General features: G+C 40.0%; 1 protein-coding gene across 1 annotated transcript in view; it reads right to left on the reverse strand.

Moving 5' to 3' along the window:
- Nucleotides 1-8,563: 8,563 nt before the first annotated feature.
- Nucleotides 8,564-22,162, reverse strand: part of znf574 (zinc finger protein 574) — a 37,119-nt gene continuing 23,520 nt past the window's right edge. The window contains exons 7-11 of the mRNA XM_034103493.2: nt 21,163-21,257; nt 14,587-14,735; nt 12,500-12,787; nt 10,528-10,842; nt 8,564-9,219 (exon numbers count right to left, since the gene is read on the reverse strand). Coding sequence (XP_033959384.1) covers nt 8,938-9,219; nt 10,528-10,842; nt 12,500-12,787; nt 14,587-14,735; nt 21,163-21,257 — 1,129 coding nt within the window. The 3' untranslated portion in view covers nt 8,564-8,937. The remainder of the gene's footprint in view (nt 9,220-10,527; nt 10,843-12,499; nt 12,788-14,586; nt 14,736-21,162; nt 21,258-22,162) is intronic.

Here is a 22,162-nt window from a genome sequence, read left to right on the forward strand (position 1 = left end):
AGACAACTAGAGGGAGGAGGGGGAGGCGTCACACACACACACACACACACACACACACACACACACACACACACACACACACACACACACACACACACACACACACACACACACACACACACACACACACACACACAAAAACACCACTACATGCGTGGAGACTACTTTGTCAAAGTCAGAGCAGGTACAGCCACCTCAGCAAACAGGGAGACAGAGGCTATGTCGCAGGGGGGAGAGGGGGGGGGACAGAACAGGGGAGTGATGATGAAAAAGGAGAAAAGGAAAAATAAGAGAAGGACAGAGGCGGGAGGGAAGCATGTGCAGGAAGTAAATATGTAATCCCAAAGCGTAGAGAATGATAAATGTATACCATTACCTAAGTAGGTCAATCATCCTGTAATAAATAAGATATGATAATTGAGTGTGGAGTAAGTTTACATAAGTGTGCTCATTTAGTCCAAAACAGAGACCTACATCATGTTTTTCCACGCCTCCTAATTCAGACTTCTTGTATGACTGATTAGCGTCACTTTGATTAAGATGTATAATCTTAAAACACACTGTGGTAAATAATGTGATAATGCAACTTGTAGAGAAAAAGCAACCAGCAACAATCACAAATAGATTAGGTGAAATGAATATTAAGTGTTATAGATTAGGCATTTAAAATCTGGTAAAGTTTGAGATAATTCATCTAAATACCTCCTTGGATGGTAAAAGAAAAACAGTAATGCTAGTTTAGAAGAGTCCCTAAGCCGGGGTGTCAAACTCAAACACACAGTGGGCCAAAATAAAAAAAATGGGTACTAGTGGAGATCCGGACTGGTTCAATGTTTATAGCAGAACGTATTGAAATGAACTCATTGCACATATTAAACCTGGAACTAACAAAGCTTAAATGATTGCCTATAAAAACAACATTAATGTCCTATGTGTTGGACATGTGTGGTTGGACTCTGTCTCACAGGCAGGTTGCAGTGTAACATCAGAGGAGAATGGGCCAATTGTACATTCTCAAACTGCACCACTTGGAACTAACTAAACAATGCAGAGATTATTTTTATATAATTGTATTCAATAACCGTAAAAAATTAAACAGTATGAAGTGATTTGTAAATAGGAATACAGATTTGACTTAATGTTTTCATAAATATATTTTTCTCCCAGTTTGTCATGGGACTTATTTACCCTCTCAAAGAACCGGAATCGAGAACCAAAAATAACCGGAATCGAAAAGCAGAACCGGAATCATTAAAATCCAAACGATACACAACCCTATGTGTGATGCAGTCAAATCTTACCGCTCACTTACGTTAGCGGTGTCATAAAAAACGTGGAAAAATGTAAAATACGATGACAAAGAAGAAGATTCCAGTGGCCCCAATATTTGTCCATTCTGGACAAGTGAAAAATGTATTCGGACAAGTAAATTGCCAAACTCACTTGTCCATGGACAAGTACTCTCTAAAAACTTTTTCTCACACTGACGGCCGGACTTATCTCAGCCAATGACAGCTCTGCATGCATCCCCTGGATATTATTTTATTAACTGCTCTCATCGCAACGGGATGTTTCCAGAGAGAACAGCTGTGAGGTCCGTGCAGAAAGCAGAGCAGTGTGTATAATATATATCGCTCAGTATAACAGGCCTACTCTCTTTATTTGCTTTAGTTTAGATATCTACAAACAAAGAGTCGATATTTTTCTAAAACCATTTAGTGCTTCACATACTAAAATACACAACGGCTGTAGCCTGATTATGCTTTAGGAGCTGTAGGTGCGTGTTGTACAGTGTGTGTGTGTGTGTGTGTGTGTGTGTGTGTGTGTGTGTGTGTGTGTGTGTGTGTGTGTGTGTGTGTGTGTGTGTGTGTGTGTGTGTGTGTGTGTGTGTGTGTGTGTGTGTGTGTGTGTGTGTGTGTGTGTGTGTGTGTGTGTGTGTGTGTGTGTGTGTTGTACAGTGCGTAGATGCAGCGGACAAACAGGTCTCAGTTGGTTTGGTGTCCTCTGCTTACTTTTAATAATGTGTGTGTGTGTGTGCGTGCGTGCGTGCGTGCGTGCGTGCGTGCGTGCGTGCGTGCGTGTGTGTGTGTGTGTGCGTGCGTGCGTGCGTGCGTGCGTGCGTGTGTGTGTGTGTGTGTGTGTGTCCGCATCTGTAGCCTGTTATTGTCTCATTATACCGCACTGTGAATGAATCAAAGTAAATATATAAGTCGTCATGAACACATCTGTCCATCAGACAGAGGGCTGCTGTGCCTCCTGTCATCATTAATGGACGTCTCTTTAAAATGACCGCTCAGAGGAGAGGAGTTCTCATTTCTCTAACCGCCTGCTGCTTCCCCTCCTCTCTCCTCGGCTCCCCTCCTCGACTCCTCCGTTCGCATCTCCTGTGGGCGGGACTAAGTCTCGAGGATAGGAGTCGAGGAGGGGAGTCCAGGAGGGGAGTTAGAGAAATGAGAAAGGGCCTAAGCCTTAACGAGCTGCATGTTAAAATCTGAAGAAGGCCTCTTTACTAAGCTCCAAACTAAGTTAAATGTCTCAAAAAGTGTAAAAAATATCAGAAATCGGAATAACAAGTTTTATAGCAGAAAGTTTTGTGATCATTTTAAAGTTGGAATGATTTCTGTAGCTGAAAGTATGCTGAAGTTATTCGACGGCAAACTATTTGGTGAAATAAGAAAACAGCATTCGCACTAAATATAAATAATAATGCATTAACCATTTTTTTTTAACCATCCTACACAACCTGTTTGCATTTTATTTTATCTTTTTCAATATGTATTTAATCATCAAAAACAATGTGGCTTTCTCTATTTAATTCGCTTATTTTCTTATACTTGTCCAATCTCAAAGTTCTATCTTTTTATATTCATTAATGTAATTGTATCAATCTTTCTTATAAATGGCAATTAGAAAACACAACATACTGTACGGTAAATCTTCTTTAGCTCAATAAAAAACATTTAAATATCATACTGTGTGTAACACCCTCAAGCAGAGGTCACCATGGTCATTTGAGATTCTGCATGAACATCCCCGTAGTGTACGTACGGATATAACTTATTAAAACATGTATTTTTCCTGTGAATAAAAACAGTATTATTTATGTTGTAGGGACAAATTGTACATTCAGTGCATTGACCTTAACAGGATTTATGATATTTTCCATCTCCTTTAGCATTACCGCATATGTGATTTCCACTGGTGACCTTTAGTGGGTACATGATAGCTTTGCTGTGTTTTTAATACTGCATTTCTGAGAAACATTGCCGTGTTCCTTTTGTTATTATTTGATAGATTACATACGTTTCCCCTCCATCACATCAAACTGGGAAATGATTTGCATTCAATGCTAAGGGAAAAATAAATCATTCGAGCATATAAATACCTCAATCAATCCATTAAGGGTTTTAGACAGCACTTAAAGACATAACATATGTCACTTTAATGCTATTAATATTGAAAAAGCAAGCGGAGTTTCATGTTACCTTGGAAACAAAGCTGTGCCCAGCATCTTAAACTTGCCAAGTTTCAATAGAAATGCCATCAACAGGAGATGGATCAGTCTTTGTTAACGAAGACTGTATTGGAGTTCCCTGTAGGATTATAATGATTTACTATATTATACCTCCAGCATTTTGGAGCCTAGTTTTGCACATTTGCAGCGCGTCCTTCAGCCAGATGATGATAACACTGCAGGAGAGCTTGTACTAAAAGACCATAAGGTATCAGCCATTTTGACTCAAGTGCTATCCAAAGGCTTTACCCATAATACATTTCTCAGGGCCAAAGGGCGTAAGTGCACTTACGTCCCTTTGGCCCCAAATAGTTCAGTGTGTTCTGTGTTAGGTCTTTTGGTTTTTGATGAATAACTCTGGATTGGTCTTGAATTCACATGCACCCTTTTGGCAGTAGAAAGAGCTCATCGAGAGCTTTCATTTGATATAACTCATTTTTGACCAAAATACCCCTCTGGTTCTCACCCCTCGATATTGCAAACTGAAAAAGATTCAATTTATATTTAACAGGAGCCAAAAGTGCTCAGAATACAGAACTATTTACTCATTACCTCCACCAAGAGCGTTATTTATTTCAATGTGATTTGTTTGTCTTTTTGCCAACATAGTATAAGAACTACTGCCTCCATTTTCATAAAACCTAGTAAGAGGAAAGAACCCAATACATTACTGAATTACTGATACATGCATTAATTTGTAATTACATTATTTACAGAAATGGCCTTGGAGTAGGTCTGCCCTCTCCAAATGTACTACTACTTTATCAGTGTTTTTAAATCTACTTTTAAGAGAAGATAGACTAGTTATACTCAAGCAGTGATCCTAACACCCTGTGGGTTACTTCTACAGTTGCAAGGGGTCGGTTAAAAGAGAGCACATTTTGCTTAAAGTCACAAATAAGAGGTACAAATATAGCAAAAACAACAGATAAACTTCAAATATAATAGATACATTTATAAAAAAAAGTAGCAAAAGATAAATACAGTGTTAAAATACTCCTGCAATAAAAATCTTACTCAAATACAAGTACACAGTAAGCATTAGAATGTAATAAAGTACCAGAAGTTAAAATACTCATTATACAGTATATCACCCATATCATACGAATATAGTGTTCCTTACTGGATTATAATATATGATTATTATATATATATGATATACTTGAATAATGCAGCAGTTAAGAAGAGGTGGGCCTGGTTTTCTATTTCTTTATACGGCTGGGTAGCTTTACCGATAATAATATATATGTTCTACTTAATTTCATAATTGGTATTGGTACTAGTATGCCTTTGAAAAGAAACAAATACAAAAATAGTTCAATATTTGACTTCCAAATGTAGTGGAGTAGAAGTGTAAAGTAACGTAAAATGGAAATGCTCAAGTAAAGTACAAGTATATAAAAAGTGTACTCTACTTAAATACAGCACTTGAGTAAATAGGGAGCATATCCCCGGGTCCAGTTCTCCGGCTCAATATCACACATTAAAGAGTTGATGTTTTCTGTAAGGTTTTCCCTCAGCCACATGTTCAATGCATGTTTCCCATGGGCAATATGTTGACAGGCATCACCCTGCAGCTAACATCCTCCTGGTGTAAAAAACACATTGAAACCTGACTGAAACCTTTGCCTTGAATTTGAACTAAGGACATTTCTATCTTCACTACAATTCAGAGGTATACTTTTACTACAAGTATTTAATACCTTTAGTTACTTTGCAGATTTGGTTTAATGATGTGGAATATAATCAACACTAAAATAAGACTTTAGTTCCACCTGGAGTAAATTCACAAGCTACCCTGCAGTCTACAAAGTCATTAAAACTAGCTGCACCTTTACCAGCTTTGAGAACACTTTAAAGCATCAATAATTATAATCAAAACACATAATTCATAACTCTAAAAACCGGCCAATCTGTACTTTAACCTTTGGTACTTTAAGTACTTTTATACTTTTACTTGAGTAACAAGACTTGCAGGGCTTTTACTTGTAACAGAGTATTCTTAAAGTCTGATACTTCTACTTCCTCTGCAGATCTCTTTCAACGTTAGTTCAATTCAACAATATAGGAACCTTGGAACATAGAGATGACCCTGAGTAGGCTAGTTAGCTAGAAAAAACTAACGCTAGCTAAAAGTAATATTCGCATACAAAGTTGAACAGCTAAAAATAATGGTAAAATGTTAATAATAATTGAAGGTAATGTTAATAGGTTGAATTTGCTTTGACAAAAGTTGTGGACATATGGCCGAAATTGATAAGTCGTTGAAATATAGGCTAGCTAAAAGTAGTTAAGCTAATGCTGAACCGTTGAAACGTCAATTTTCCTTCAAACTGAACATTTGTAAAAGTTCTCATTGACTACAGAAAGAAAACTTCACATATTTACAGACTCGATATTAACTTCATATCCTACAATTGTTGTCTTACCTGGAGTTGTCAAATGAGCATGAGAAACGGTGTCATACACTCAGTGGAAAAAATGCACTTAACTACAGTAGGCCTACTTGAGTTGAGTAAAGTACTGTCGTTAAGTACAATTGTGTCTACTTTGTACTTCTACCACACTAGTACTCAGAGGCAAATAGTGTACTTTTTCTCCACTGCATTTAATACCTTTAGTTTTTCTGCAGACTTGGATTAATGATGTGAAATATATATTCAACATTTAAATAAGACTTTTGTTACACCTGGAGTATCCACAAGCTACCTTGAACTTTAAAAAGGAATACAAATTAGCTTCACATAATTTATCATTCTGAAAAGGGCCATGCGTACTTTGTTGGTACTTTAAGTATATTTTGATGCTACAGTAGTATAACATTTAGATTGCGAGACTTTAACTTTTAACAGAGTATTCCTACACTCTGGAACTTCTACTTTTACTTGAGTACAATATCTGAGCCATTCTTCCATCTCTGGCTGAAAGAAAACTTCAAATATTGCCACACTCAAAATTCACAGCAACATGCAACCGTTTTAAACATGTGTATCACCTTCATATACTATAATATCCTCTTACCTGGAGGTGTCAAATGAGCCTGAGAAACGGTGTCCTCCACCTGCCAGGCACGCGGTGATGTCAGCGAGTTTACTGATGTGAGAGCTGAATACGCACATTTCTCTCCTGAGGGTCACTTGGGTATTTTTAGTGATTGTGTTATAAAAAGACGTGTGAATCAAAGGGTTGCCCAGGGTGAGGGCAGCTACATCATGTGTGCTTGTTTCGCCTGTTTTCATTTGTAATAAGGACACTTCTAAATCTGATGGTTATTTAACGGCCTGTGAATCTGCATAATTGTCTATTTCATTTGGTTGTATTAAAAGCTTAAAAAAATTAAATGTCACTGCCTACAAATGCCATGAATAATTTACATACATAATTGTAGAAACTATGCACATGCAAGCATACACAGTAGTTTATATTCCTCTCAGCTATATGCATGCATGATTACGAATCATTTATTTGCATATAGGTTTGTGTGAATTTTCATCAGTGAAGTGCAAAATAGAGAAGCTATTCAGTTAAACATTTAACAGCTAAACATATTTTCTGTTAACTGAAGGGTCCTTGAAATAATAAAAAAAAAGTATCAGTCCAAGGACATTTCTATAATAAAACTGCTGTTTCCTTGACTCCTATATGTGCACTTCACAGCTGCATTTCTTTATAAATGTCAACCACTTTGGTCACACATAACAAGGGAAACCAGATAGGGCATGTCAGCCAAGTCCTGACATCATAATGTTATGTTAAAATCACACCAAGGGCCATAAGTTAAACTGTGGCCATTTCACAATGTCGAGGAGGCTTGCTTGGTAGCACATGTATGCTGGGCATTTAAACAGTCCTTCGGCGCCACTCGATGACGTAGTATGCTTGAAATAGTGGCTCTGGAACAGCTTTACTCGACATTGAGAAACGGCCCGGATCCCAGAACAAGAAGTGAAAAAACGAAACCACAATGTCAAATCTGAGCAAAGTAATGAACATACAGTGCCGCGTCTGTACGGCAAAAAGACCAATACACTTCAGTGAGGCAGCATCCCTAGAGCATACAAGTCTCATGATTTCACCTCCAGCATCCACAATTTCATTACATGTCTGTGTGCGCGTGTGTGCGCGCGCGCGTGCGTGCGTGCGTGTGTGTGGAGTGTTTTCATTTTCACCGCTAGGCAGCAGGTATGATAAACGGCACTCTACCAGAATATTACCTCTCAAGGTTTTCTAGGAAGGATGAAAATAGCATGAATTTCTCGACTGGCTGCTTGTTGACTCTCAGGCTGAGCGTTGAGGAGCATCTAAATTCTTGGCACCGGCTTCTTTTCGCTCCTGTGGTGTCCTCTATTTCCCAATATGCCTCTCACTCTGCAGATATTCTGCCATTTCTCCCATTTCAGTACCAATCACAATCATCAGCATTTCTCCCTCCCTCCATGACATGAAAACAAACTAAGACTGAGTGCCTCTGCGTGTGTGTGTGGTTTCAAACCCCCCTGTCAGCAATCACTGGGTAGGAGACCGCCATAAACTGCGCTTTAGAATCGTATAATGGGCTAGTGCAGCGCTGGCAAAACTTATATCATTATGCCTCTTCCCATTTAGACACAAATAGGATCATTACTTTTGATAACTTTACAGCAAGTGCTGGATGATTTCATTGCACTACTTGCCACTGCATCACACTGTATTTCAGCTAGAGCATCGTACATCTTGCCATCGCCCAGTTATCATTGTGTGTAATTACAAGGCAAATGCAATCAATAACACAATGTCCTACAAATTATTGGAACATTACGATTGATCTGTACAAACAACAGCACTTCGTTCTACATTTTCGCGAGTATAAGTGTGACAGAGAGAAACTGAGTGGTTGGAAACGCTGTACAGTGACTTGTCAGTGTATTTCTCAGTAAAGGACCTCGTAATGTTTGTCAAAAGGCAGAAGTGGCAATTTACAGCAGGACCTATAAAGTCCATCCCATCTGACAGGATGAGGGCAATGCCCCGGTGTCATCTACCTTATAAATTGATGGATGCTTACAAGTGTGAAAGTGGAAGTGTTTTATTATAAAGAAAGCAATAGACATTTCAGGGGCCAACACCACTTGTCTCCCCCTAATAAAAAAGGGGGCTCCGATGTCTTTTTATAATCGAGGGGCCAATTTTATGACCTGTTTTCCAATCAGTTTGAAATATTAACTTAAGGTACTTGCTGTTCTCTTGAGCATTTCATCTATGACTTTTGAGTCATTTTTTTTTTTTAACAATATTATTAGATTTTCCTCTCAAGCTGTAAAATAGTTTAGCTACACAGTCAAACAATCAAACTATACATTTATGGTAATAACTCAAACTTTTAACTCAACAGTCAATTAATCTTTCAGCCTTTTCTCTACTGAAAATAGTATTTAATGTCTCGATTACACCGTTTCCTCCACGATGAACTCGATGGCGTGCTGCTCCGACTGGCTCGTCTCCACCATGGTGATTTCGTTTCCGTCCATGGTGATGGTGGGGACGTTGATGCCCTGCCCTCCCAGCACAGAGGAGGGCAGGATGACGACCTGCGAGGTGCCGTCTATGTTGCCGAACTGATCGGAGGGGATCATGACGGTCTCTGTGCCTCCGTCACCCTGCAGCACGTAGATGGTCTGCACTGAGCCAGAATCGAGGTCCCCCGTGGAGGCCAGCGAGGACAGCACCTTAATAATAATAATAAAGCTTTATTTATATAGCACTTTTCATACAACACAGCGAAACATAACATCTGACCAGGCCAAGAGACACAAGACAACCGAGTCGATGCAACAATATCAAATATAAAACATATACATAGTGTTGGGAAAATACTGAATGTACTCTTTCTATATCAGAGTAGCACATGATGACAGAGGCCCAACTGTAACTGTGTACGTAACCAGATGTATGATTACATGGATGACGCTCATGAGACACTGTTTTATATACGATAGCTATGTTCCTACGAATAAACATGATGACACAGCCCCTAGGGAGATAGGCATATGAGTGAAGGGAGATAGGAAGGGAGATAGGCATATGATTGAAGGGAGATAGGAAGGGAGATAGGCATATGACTGAAGGAAGATAGGCATATGACTGAAGGGAGATAGGAAGGGAGATAGGCATATGACTGAAGGGAGATAGGAAGGGAGATAGGCATATGACTGAAGGGAGATAGGCATATGAGTGAAGGGAGATAGGCATATGAGTGAAGGGAGATAGGAAAGGAGATAGGCATATGACTGAAGGGAGATAGGAAGGGAGATAGGCATATGACTGAAGGGAGATAGGAAGGGAGATAGGCATATGACTGAAAGGAGATAGGAAGGGAGATAGGCATATGACTGAAGGGAGATAGGAAGGGAGATAGGCATATGACTGAAGGGAGATAGGCATATGAGTGAAGGGAGATAGGCATATGAGTGAAGGGAGATAGGAAAGGAGATAGGCATATGACTGAAGGGAGATAGGAAGGGAGATAGGCATATGACTGAAGGGAGATAGGAAGGGAGATAGGCATATGACTGAAAGGAGATAGGAAGGGAGATAGGCATATGACTGAAGGGAGATAGGAAGGGAGATAGGCATATGACTGAAGGGAGATAGGCATATGACTGAAGGGAGATAGGAAGGGAGATAGGCATATGACTGAAGGGAGATAGGCATATGACTCAAGGGAGATAGGAAGGGAGATAGGCATATGACTGAAGGGAGATAGGAAGGGAGATAGGCATATGACTGAAGGGAGATAGGAAGGGAGATAGGCATATGACTGTCATGTTTATTGCTTAGGCAGGCCTTAGCTAATCTGAACTAAGGCCAGAATACTGCTTTGAACCGGTATTCCTGCATCTTGTGACTGTAACACTCTCTTGTATATAAGCATGCCAAGGACACTATTCGGAGAACTATTTTGTCAGGATAATAAATACATGTATCCTGATATTTAAGATCAAGCCGGTGACGAGTGATGTTTTTCTAACACATACCTTGGCCCCTTCCAGGACCTTCTGGACGTGGGCGGCCTCAGCTGCCTGCGCCGCCTCCTCGGCGCTTTCCAAAGGCAGGTCTCCGTGCAGCCGGATGTGTTTATCCAGGTTGGAGCGCGAGCGAAAAGCGGCGGGGCAGTGGGGGCAGGGGTAGGGCTTCTCCCCGCTGTGGGTGCGGGCGTGCTCTGTGAGCCGGGCCGCCACGCTGAAGCTCTTTCCACAAATCCAGCAGCAGAAAGGTCGCAGGCCGCTGTGGATGCGCTCGTGGTCCTGGAGGTGGGGCAGCTGCCGGAAACGCTTCCCACATGTGGCGCACTGGATGGGGAAGAGAAGAAATATAGATAATGTAAGAAGGTGGCAGGAAAGTACAGTTATGTTCAGTGCCAATGCACAAAAGTGTATTATAATTCATATTTCTGGAGACCAATATTTTTCTGCAGATGCAGCACTTCTTAGGGGTAGAGGAGAGCAGAGAGAGATTTGGGGGAAGAAGGGGGGGAGATAGAAAGCAATAAAAAAGACAAAAGAGTCTTACACTGCAACTAAAACTCTTTTCATTGTCGATTAATCTGCCTATTATTTTCAGACAATGAATCAAAGAGCGTTTCGGTCGATAAAACATCAGAAATTATTTTTTTAAATGTGCATTATAATGCCCTGGAGTCAAGGTGATCTGTCCTCAACATCTTCTTTTGTCCTCCAAACATCCCAAAGGCCAAATATATTCAGTTTACTCATAGAAAACTGAATGTGTGTAGATTTTGTCTAAAAAAATGCATAAATCAATTGATTATGAGAAAATGTGAAGGTTAATATTCAGTTAAACAACTAAATGATTGTGACGATACACATTACACGAGAATAAGGCAGCGTTTTGGCCCGATTCCCTCCTTCCGACATGATGAGCAAAGCCCTCGCTTTTTAATGCTTCTAAAGATTATCTTGCCAGATTTTCATCTGATGCAGTGAATGTTAATTGTGTTTTGTACACCCCCCCCATCTGCTGGGGAGTCCACCCGGTCGCAAAAATGAAACATGTTGTTAATTTACGATCCTGTTGTGTGTTTGTGGGACCCCGAGGACAGCCAGAAGTTATCATGACATGTTGTAACGTGCTGGCTCTCTCACACTTTCAACATCTGGTCAAATGTGAACAATCTTGTTGTATGGGCCGGCCTCAAGGGACAGAATGATCAGCTACACAGTGGACATCACAAAGAAAAGATTGTCTCTCTGCTTGCCAACACCTGAGCGCAGACAATGAACTACAAACAGATCCTTGATTACATCTGAAGCCTTACAGAGGAATGACTTTGTGTGCGCTGCTTTTCTCCCCACTGGGGACACTCAGATTGAATCAGTAATCCCTGTTGTTTCAATATCTCTGTGAGATATACTCTAATAAAATCACCTTTGCCGTTGAGTCTGATCTTTATATACTCAGTAAATATTGGTGTTCCTTCAGAAACGCACAGTGCATTTGATTTGAATTCAAATTCATCTCCATAACTGTGTGTTTGAGGACCGATGCTCCTTGCACCTTGATCCTTATCATGCCTGATAGAAATGGCTCAAAGCAAAGCCACCGATGTTAAATCAATTTCTACAGTCTCAGTTCTCTGATGGGTTTGGGTGGGTCCATAGTTGATGTCCTGCTTCGTCACCAGAGCAACTGAGGGAGAGGGGAAGAGAGTCCCAGAATAGTAACAGGCAGAGGGGAGCTGACAGGCCCTAACTCAGCCCGTCATTAATCACAGGTACACGGGAGGGAGGAAACACCCGCAGGACACACACTGCACAAATGGCCATGGTCCAGTGCGGGAGAAACGGCCACAGATATGAACGGGTGTGAGGCAGTGCTGGGTGTCAATTTGAAATACAGGCATTAAATAGTTTGAATGCAGGGTTTAAAAAAAGGACAAAATATGATTCACAGGGCTGACAGGAATACACACACAGCCACTCTTCTTACCTCAAAGGGCCTCTCATCAGTATGCGTCCTCATGTGAACATTGAAGGTGGAATTGTATGCAAAATCCTTGTGACAAATCTGACAGCGGTAGCGGGGTCGGCTTTTGGACTTGCCGAGCGTTCCCTGGAAATGTGCCAGCACGTGCTCCTCCAGGGTGCTGTCGGAGGTGAATCTGCGGCGGCAAGGCCTCACCGGGCATCTGAGAGGCGTCTGGCCCGTGTGGGATAACCGATGGAGGTCGAGGCCCTCCTGAGTCATGCAGCGGTGGCCACATAGGTCACACTCAACCTGAAGGAGAAGAGAAAAAGAGATACAAACGTGAAATAAGGAGATAGAGAATGGACAAAGAGCGGGGCAATTAATGAAAAGAGAAAAGGTCGGCGTCTTCATCGTCTGACTGATACGTAACCACAATGTCACAGTTTGTCCCCCTCTCGCTAACCCCACTTCCTCCCCGTCTGGATTGGCAAAATGCCATAATGGGCTCTGCTAAATCATAAGTGACAGATATGTTTCTAACAAGGATGAAACAAGTACAATCTCTCACGCTATGAATATCTTTAGAGTGGAGAAGTCAAAACCTGCATCATACATCCTCTAGATCCGGGGTGTCAAACTCAATTTAATCACGGGCCACATCAGCATTATGGTTGCACTCAAAGGGCCGATTGTAACTTTAAGACTATATAAACATACATATATAAAAATGTAATATATATAAAATAACGTATTATATTACATTATTGCCTAATTAACTACGCCTGAAAGCAGAAGTCCGGCGCAAATAAGTGTAAGTCTCTTCAGTGAGAATGTCACAAAATTATTTTAAAAGAAAAGCCACATTTTGAAAAAAAAGTAAGTCAAATTCTAAGAAAAAGTCAAATTCTAAGAAAAATGTATATTTTGAAGAAAAAAAGGCAAATTCTGAGAAAAAAGGCAAATTTAAGATGCATTGTGGGACATGTAGTTTATGGACATCGTGCATCTGTAAATCGGCATTTAACCGTATAATAAACATAATTCATAATTTTTAACGATAAACATTTGTATGAAGTGAATACAGAACATATCAAGTGCAATCAGGCTCATTACTCTCAACAAACGAATGAGGAAAAAAGGTATCTCCTGCCAGATTTCTTTTTTAAAAATTCTAAATATTTATGTATGCAGTATTTTATTACACTTTTACATTACATTACATTACATTGCATTTAGCTGACGCTTTTATCCAAAGCGACTTACAATAAGTACATTCGACCAGGAAGACACAACCTTGAGGAAAACAGAATCATATAAGAACATCAGGTTTCAAAGAGCCAATCGTTTCAAGTGCTGCTCAACTGGCTAAGCCAGTCCTTTATTAGTATATAAGTGCTCTGTTAGCAGTTCTTTGTTAGTCATTCTATCGCTCGAAGTGGAGTCACTTTACATTATTTAGATATATATTAGCTTTTTATTTGATCGTACTGTATATAGTACGTATTTTTGCATTTTACTAGCACCACTGTGTCACCTTCACCATTCCCTTGTACTTTTTTATTTCCTATTCTTGTTTCTGATTATTTTCGCACTATTTTTATTTCTTTTTGTGTCTTATGTTGTATCCTTGGAGTAACCTGGGACTTAAGATTGTCCTTGCCAACAACTTTGCTGTAGCTATTATGCATATGACAATAAAGCTTTTAAATCTTGGATCCATGAATGAAACTTGAAATGCAGAAAAAGGGTTAAAATCTTCATGTACAAAAGAGCAACCTTAAAGCCAGTGATGCAAACACGGGTATGGTGAAAAAAGAGAGAACTATTCGAAGCAGAAAAAAAACAGCGTAATATACCATCTGACAAAGGCCTGTGCTATAATGCTTCAATTAACTGGCTATTCTTTACAATACACTCAGATAAATAGGACACAGAGATGTTAAGTTATAAATCAAGGGTTTTATTTATTATATATAAACGAAAACTCTTCGGTTCTCCACGAATTACGCAAGTCACCCACATCAGCGTTAAAAAAGCGGGAGGCGCCGAATAGCGACTAATTTGCATCACTGTAAAGCAAAGGAACATTTATTTGTAGTGTTCCCTACCTGTCCGGTGCATCGCCCTCGGCCCTGGCCCCGTCCACGCCCCGCGTTCTTGTCATCCTCTGTGGAGGGGCAGCGCTGCATGTGGATTTCCAGAACGGACTGGTTCACAAACTGATTTGAACAGTGAAGACAAGTCGCTGGCTGCTTGTCTGAAATGGAACAGAGTCAGGTTTAAGTCAGCTGGTCCGTCTTCAAACTACAAGTGGCTACTTTGGCAAGGCAAGGCAAGTTTATTTATATAGCACCTTTCAACACAAGGAAATTCAAAGTGCTTTACAAAAATGAAAGACATGGCATTTAAAAATGGTCATTAAAAAGCAAAGATAATAAAATAAACATTAAAAGAACACATACATGGATAAAAGTTACAGTGCAGTTTAAGAAGTGAATAGTTCAATTAAAAGCAGCGTCAAAAAGAAAGTCTTCAGCCTGGATTTAAAAGTAGTCAGAGTTGCAGCGGACCTGCAGGTTTCTGGGAGTTTGTTCCAGATATTTGGAGCATAATAACTGAACGCTGCTTCTCCATGTTTAGTTCAGACAGAAAGCTGACCTGAAGACCCGAGAGATCTGGATGGGTCATCATTTAGCAGGAGATCAGAAATGTATTTTGGGCCTAAACCATTCAGTGCTTTATAAACCAGCAGCAGTATTTTGAAATCAATTATTTGACACACAGGAAGCCAGTGTAAAGACCTCAGAACTGGAGTGATGTGATCCACTTTCTTAGTGTTAGTGCTACTGATTTGAGTTTGTTGATTGCTGGCTGTTGTAACAACAATCATGAAGCAGCAGGTGGTGCAGACAGTTTTTTGTGTCAACAATAGCTTGCTTATTATGCGATAACCTGTTTACTCTTCTATATATTAATGTTAGCTTATTCTGTGTTATTGCATGCCTGCTATGCCACTTTGGCTCTCACAATGTACATGTCCTCACTGTGGGACTAATAAAGGATTTCGGATTCTGATATAGCCCTATTTGAAGAAAGAGTTTATAAAGTGCTTTGACGGACACTTCAAAGCGATATAACCGAAATCCAAACAGTGAAAGCTACAAAAGTACATAAGTACAAAAGACACAAAAACAAAGTAGATCGCAACAGAATAATAATAAAAGCAATGAAAAGATACCATGAAATTAAAATAGGTATAACAAATTTGTTGTAAGAGGTAGTTAAATGTATACATATATTAAATAATAAGAAAACACAAGGTGAGTTACAAATGTAAGTCACAAAATGTAAGGTGTGAGCTTGAATTGTAATTAGTGATGCAAAAATTTGAACCTATGCTATTTTTAGGCAATAGCATAGGTTCCAGATATATACAAATATATAAAAACATGTCTATAAAGTGTTTTGCTCAAAATACCAAACAGATCACACGTTCTAGCCATGCCTCATATCCCTCTACTTCACTTCCTGTTTCAAAAGTGCTGATTCAGGGTATGAAGCTTTAAAAAAAATAAAGATTGATACAAAATAAAAGGAGGAGGCTGAGGTCATGCGGGACCCGGCAGCTACTGTCTAAACTAAACACTGCCGTGATGAAACGCCATATCATGGATCATCAAGGATTCTCTCTGAAACAGTCTGGAGCTCAAAGGCTTTCTCTCTTGCCGGTTACACCACAAGGTGAGTTCCTTTTTACTTCCTGCTTCTTCACACACATGCTCTCCAGTACAGGTTAGCTCTGAGTGTTAGCGATGCTAATGTGAACACCGACCATATTACGTCCAAAACAGTCGGGCATTGTTTCTGATAGCAGCTTTCTGATTGGGCCGAGGGTCCACATTTCAGATATGACGTCATATCTGACGCAAATCTGGATCAGCTCCGTTGTTCCCCCGTTTTTAGAGATGTGGGTACGGAGGAAAAGAGAGAGGGTTTTATTTTCTGACGCTGCGTGAGTTCCCCGACACACCGGGGACACATATTTATAAAAGACATCAAAAAGTGCATTTTGTATGATAGGTCCCCTTTAAGGGAAAGTAATGTTGACACGTCACGGCAGGAAAAACAGGTGTAAATAATCAAAGTAATGTTCAGTTATAGACTCACTGAGACACACTTCCCACAGAGGAAGGAGGCATCGTTAATGTTAACTACGACAATTTAAAATGTCTGCGGTAAAAAAAGGCGACTTAATGGTTTAGTCGATTGACAGAATATAAATGACACACTTACTTTTATTGACAGTAAAATCACTATCAAAGTAAGGATTTTATGTTTTCCATGATACAAATAATAAAGGGAAACTAATTTGGATGTTGAACTCGTGCTGGGACAAAACAGGAATGCTGAAAACATAAGAGATATAAGAGAAAATCAACGGTGACGACCCACTTTGATTCATTCAAACATTCGAAAATGCTTTCTGCTGCTGCGGACAAGAAAGCCAAACAACTCACGTTCACCGAGGCATCGACCTCCAAAACCCTTTCGAGGGCTACAAGAAACGAGGTGAGAAGCCTACAAGATTGAAGCTGGTCAGATAACGAACGAGTAAATGAAAACAGAATGAGGCAGAGAAGTGTGTGTGTGTGTGTGTGCGTGCGTGTGTGTGTGATTAAAATAGCCCTATTTTTTACAATAAATAAACATTGAATGTGTTTAATTGAATAGTAATGGGGTTTAACGTTAATGGCAGGTTGTGTGTGAGAGAGAATAGATCATATTTAAAAATATATATTTAAATATTAAATTATCATATATATTATTTAAAAATATTTAAAAAATATATATTTAGCATATTTCGCAACTTCCCGCAATTTCACCGCATAAAATCACATAAAAACCCGGCATGTTTAATCGCATAATCAAGGATTTTTGCCCGCGTTTTTCTGGAGGGTCTAATTAATACAGTCATTGACACTTTCATTAATAATCATTATTCCTGGAGCTGCAACTTACAATTATTTCCATTATCAATTGAGCCAGCATATCTCTCTCTCAAGTACCTGAGTAGTCGTTTAGTCTATAAGTCTCAGAACGTTTCACGAGGATCTTCAATCTGCTTTTATTTCCAAAGCCTCAATATATTACATTTAAAATATATTAAAATTGAGAACAATGACCACTCTTGAGAACTGAGAATCAGCACATCTTTGTCATTTATTCTTGATTTTAAGTTATAAACTGACTTTTAAACGGGTTGTAAATTATTCATTTTTTAGGTTAGTTTGGAGCAAAACACTTGTTACTTTTAGCTTTTTCAATGGTTTGTTTCTTTTCTCTGATTTCTATAGAATAAATCAAATATATTCTTGAATGTCGTAGAGAACAAGAATGCAGAGGAAGTCCCTTTGGGGAAATTGTGGCGAGCCTTTTTTCCCTTTTTCTCACAGACTAATTTAAATATCAATACAATCAATGACAGACCGTCCAATAATCATTATCCCTTCGGCTTAAACGTACTAAAAAAAAAATATATATTTTTAGATGTTAGACTGTTGGTGAGAAAACACTGATTTTGAAGATGTGCATATATATTTAAAACATAGAAAAGTCCTCACAACGTAGAACCAAGAACAATCAAAATCTTGGTCGGGTTACTTGATATTAAGTGATTTTCTTGTCAGTCGGTTAACCAATTAATCAGCTAATCATTTCCGCTGCGATCAGCTGTTGCCCTGGTTGTATTTTGGCAGAGTAAAGCCCACTCTCACTGTGTTGCTGTTGAGGATCTGGCGGAGAAATAGCTGACACTGATGGTACATCAGCGTGTCTGTAGGTCGCCAACATCTTGCAATCTGCTAACCATCTGTACTGTCTGTCCTGGGGCGACCCACTCTACTGCCCACTGGGACTCTCTAATTAAACCTAGAATAAGGACAGTCTCCGCCTATGGCCCTGGATCAATCTCTCCAATCATCTCTCTGACGCTGACTCTTCCAGTTTAACTAATGAGGTTGCCCTGCCAACGCCCCGTCTGATTAAGATGAAGAGCCAACATGTTGTCCCAATTCATTTACCTCCACCTTTCTCCTCCGCTACATATGGGACGCAGATCAATGGCAAGTCATTGACCTAATGCGTCATATAACGTGGATGCTTGTTTGGAAATAAACAAGATAGTGTTCTAGCAGCGATGTGTTAATCAATAGTAATTCACTGCACGCTGTTCTGATATGATGCAAACATCACGTCTAATTGGTTTCTATTACAAGCTGGCCTGTGTCTGATTTCTTGATATGTTTTTCTTAATGGTCTATTCTGTTCCTCATTACTTGCACTAATATCTTGTATTTTCAAGAGCGTCGAGCAGAAAATCAATTTTGAGAGGCTCTTCGAAAGACACCTTGGAAGGGCCTCACATGTACAAAAGGGCAGACCCGGCCCATCCAGGATTTGGGCCCGCTATTTTAATCAGCGCTGAATACAACTTTTTAATTGTTTTATTATTATTGTTATTTGTCCTACTATTTATTTTTGTTTTAAACTATGTTGAAAGATTAGTTTAATATAATTTTTTTATTTTGCTATGAAATTCTGAATGAAAGGCTGAATGAAAGGCGCGAGACTGGTTTTTCGCTGGGTTGAGTCGTGTGGGTTTTTGAGTGAGATGCGGCACAGCAGCCCGTCAGTTTACTCTATAGGTTAGTTTGGCTATTATCATTTGTATTTATCTGCAACAATGGATATCAGGAAGTGGTTCATGAAAGGAATATGGCAACTCAGCGCCAGATGCAGGCACATTAGAAGACATCAGTTACGTTACCAACAAGCGAGCAAGCCAGCCAGGGACAAGGGAGGCTGGCAATCAATTATATTTTGAAGAGAAATTGACTCTCAAGCCGGCTCTCTCACAAACTCCTGCTCTGTGCGCAAGCAGACCGCTGCACACGCTCTCTGCCTCACTCAATCTCTCTCTCTCCATCGCTCAACCTCACTCCACCTCTCCACCCTGTGTGCGCTCCTCAAGTTTGCCTGCGTGCTTGCCCAAGTTGGCACAGCGTTACAAAAGTGCCACAAAACCAACCAATGAATGTAGCCTATAATAAGACCGTCAACAGCCTTATGGCAACCTAAAACCCCTCTGTTTCCGTAACAACAATTCACGAGCGCCTCCCCCCCTTCGTTTGCGTTCCCGTGTAAATGGGGCCTTAGTGTTAGTGGCCGTGCTACTGATTTGAGTTTGATGATTACTGGGTGTTGTAACAACAATCATGAAGCAGCAGGTGGTGCAGACAGAAAGAGCTGGTGATTCAGATGCAGACAGTTTTTTGTGTCAACAATAGCCTGCTTATTATACAATAACCCGTTTACTCTTCTATATATTAATGTTAGCTTATTATGTGTCATTGCATGCCTGCTATGCCACTTTTGCATATATGCCACTTTTGCGATAACAATGTACATTTCCCGCTGTGGGACTAATACAGGATTTCTGATTCTGATATATAGCCCTATTGAAATAAAGAGTTTATAAAGTGCTTTGACAGACACTTCAAAGTGATATAACCGACATCCAAACAGTAAAGGCTAACAAAAATTGAGGTAAATTAAGGTGAATTGATTGAAGGCATTGTTTGAAGACGTTGATAAAGGTTATTAAGGCGTGGTTTCTTACCTGTGAATTCAATGTATATCTGGAATTTGTCCCATCATCAGAATAATAATCTAGTACACTTGTTATTGCTGTGTGTTATTTTCAAGGAGACCAATCAACATATTCCTCTACAGCAGGGGTTCTCAAAGTTTTGATGAGTTAGGGCCAATTTAGGTACCCAATATTGGATTGAGGGCCGCCCAAGAAAAAACGGAACACAAAATAATTCCAAAACAAATCCTTTCTTTATTGTACTAACCAATTACCGCAACTCGCGAGATGCCTAGTTGCCATGCAACCAGTAGTCTAGCAAACTTTCCACAAGCTGTCGTTCATAATTTAGGAATGACAACCCAGGGGGCGCAGTTTTACCATTCTTAAATTCCATTCTAATTCTTACTAGATACAACCATGGAGGAATAAAACATAACGCATGCATTTCAGCGTGTCACATTAACTATCGTGGGCCGCCAGAAACATTTCCGAGGGCCGCCATTGGCCCGCGGGCCGCACTTTGAGAACCCCTGCTCTAAAGCAAGACCAAACTTTCATTAGTGTTCTCTGATATCAAATAACTTTTCTTTAGAATATAAATCTTTATAATTGGGCCAATTGGGGAAATGTTAAATAAATGCAATCAGACAGCAGTGACCTAAAACTAAAATTCAATCAAAGTCTCTCTGAAATCTTTTTTAATCGAATAGTTTGGAGCTGGTTGAATTAATGAATACGTTTAACATATGTGATTAAATATTACATTTTAAAACGCGACCGGTCTTCTTTTATAGAATAATGAATGTAACATTATAAATTAATTCCAATATGCTGACTAGTTGATGTTTTCACATTTAGTCTCAAGGTAAAAGTCACAAAGGAGGAAATTATGTGACACAAAAGGCTGAAAAATAAATAGTCAGTTACAGAGAAAAACACTGCTGTGCGTTTCTGTTAGCTTCCAGTTTCTCCTTTTTACTATAAAGATATTTTGGTGAATGATAAAATGCCAGACTGAGCCCTGAACTCTCACCTTGGTGCGTGAGCGAGTGCAGGTCCAGGTCTCTCCTGCGTTTGAAGGCCTCTCCACATTCTTCGCAAGGAAACGGATGGCTGGTGTGGAGCAATCTGTTAAATAAATAAAGACACACATTTTCACATAAATGGGGCGAAGTCTGCGAGCTAGTTCAGGCAGTCGACTCGAGTACCAATACATTAACACGTGACGCACCTCGTCCCTCTTACAACCAACCAAACACATTCTCCTAAACATGCCGCTCTATTTAAGCTGACAGGTCTTCCTGCCTCTGCCTCGCTATGCTGCCACTGCGGTGTTCATTTGCTACTGCTGCGTTCATGTTCCTGCTGCCGTGTTTCATGTTGCTGCTGCTCGCCTGCCCCACCACCACCCCAGCTTCCACCCCAGCTTCCACCCCAGCTTCCACCCCAGCTCCACCCCAGCTTCCACCCCAGCTTCCACCTCAGCTCCATCCCAGCTCCACCTCAGCTCCACCTCAGCTTCCACGCCAGCTTCCACCCCAGCTTCCACCGGTAGGCTCGGGGATAGTTATCTAATCATCACTCATGTTCTTTGTAAATCTGTGGAGTGATGAGGCCCGAGCCTAGACGCCAAACTCAAACTATATGCTGCTTCTAATAAACATATTAAGAAACACGTGAGTTGTCTGACTGAACTTGTTTCAAAAGAATCCCACGGACTCCAGATAACAGAAATAGCAAAAATCCCTCACAGAGGCCGAAAAGTGTTGCATTACACAGTTTTAAGACTTAAAAGGTCACAAATGAAGACACATAAATCTGCAATAATGAGGGGGAAAAGTTGTGTTTTAATCTTCGGCTTCCACCCTATATTAGACTCGTCGGAGGATTACCAGTAAGTATGTGCTTAGCTGTTCTCAGGTTAAATAAGGGGCATTCGCTGACTGCTGCGGGAGATCAGAAAAATGAATAAAAACCCAGCAGTTAACTGGGAGGAGTCCGAATAAGGACATGAAAGACTATATTTATCCATT

This window comes from Pseudochaenichthys georgianus, chromosome 16 (assembly GCF_902827115.2).
Source record: "Pseudochaenichthys georgianus chromosome 16, fPseGeo1.2, whole genome shotgun sequence".
NCBI lineage: Eukaryota > Metazoa > Chordata > Actinopteri > Perciformes > Channichthyidae > Pseudochaenichthys > Pseudochaenichthys georgianus.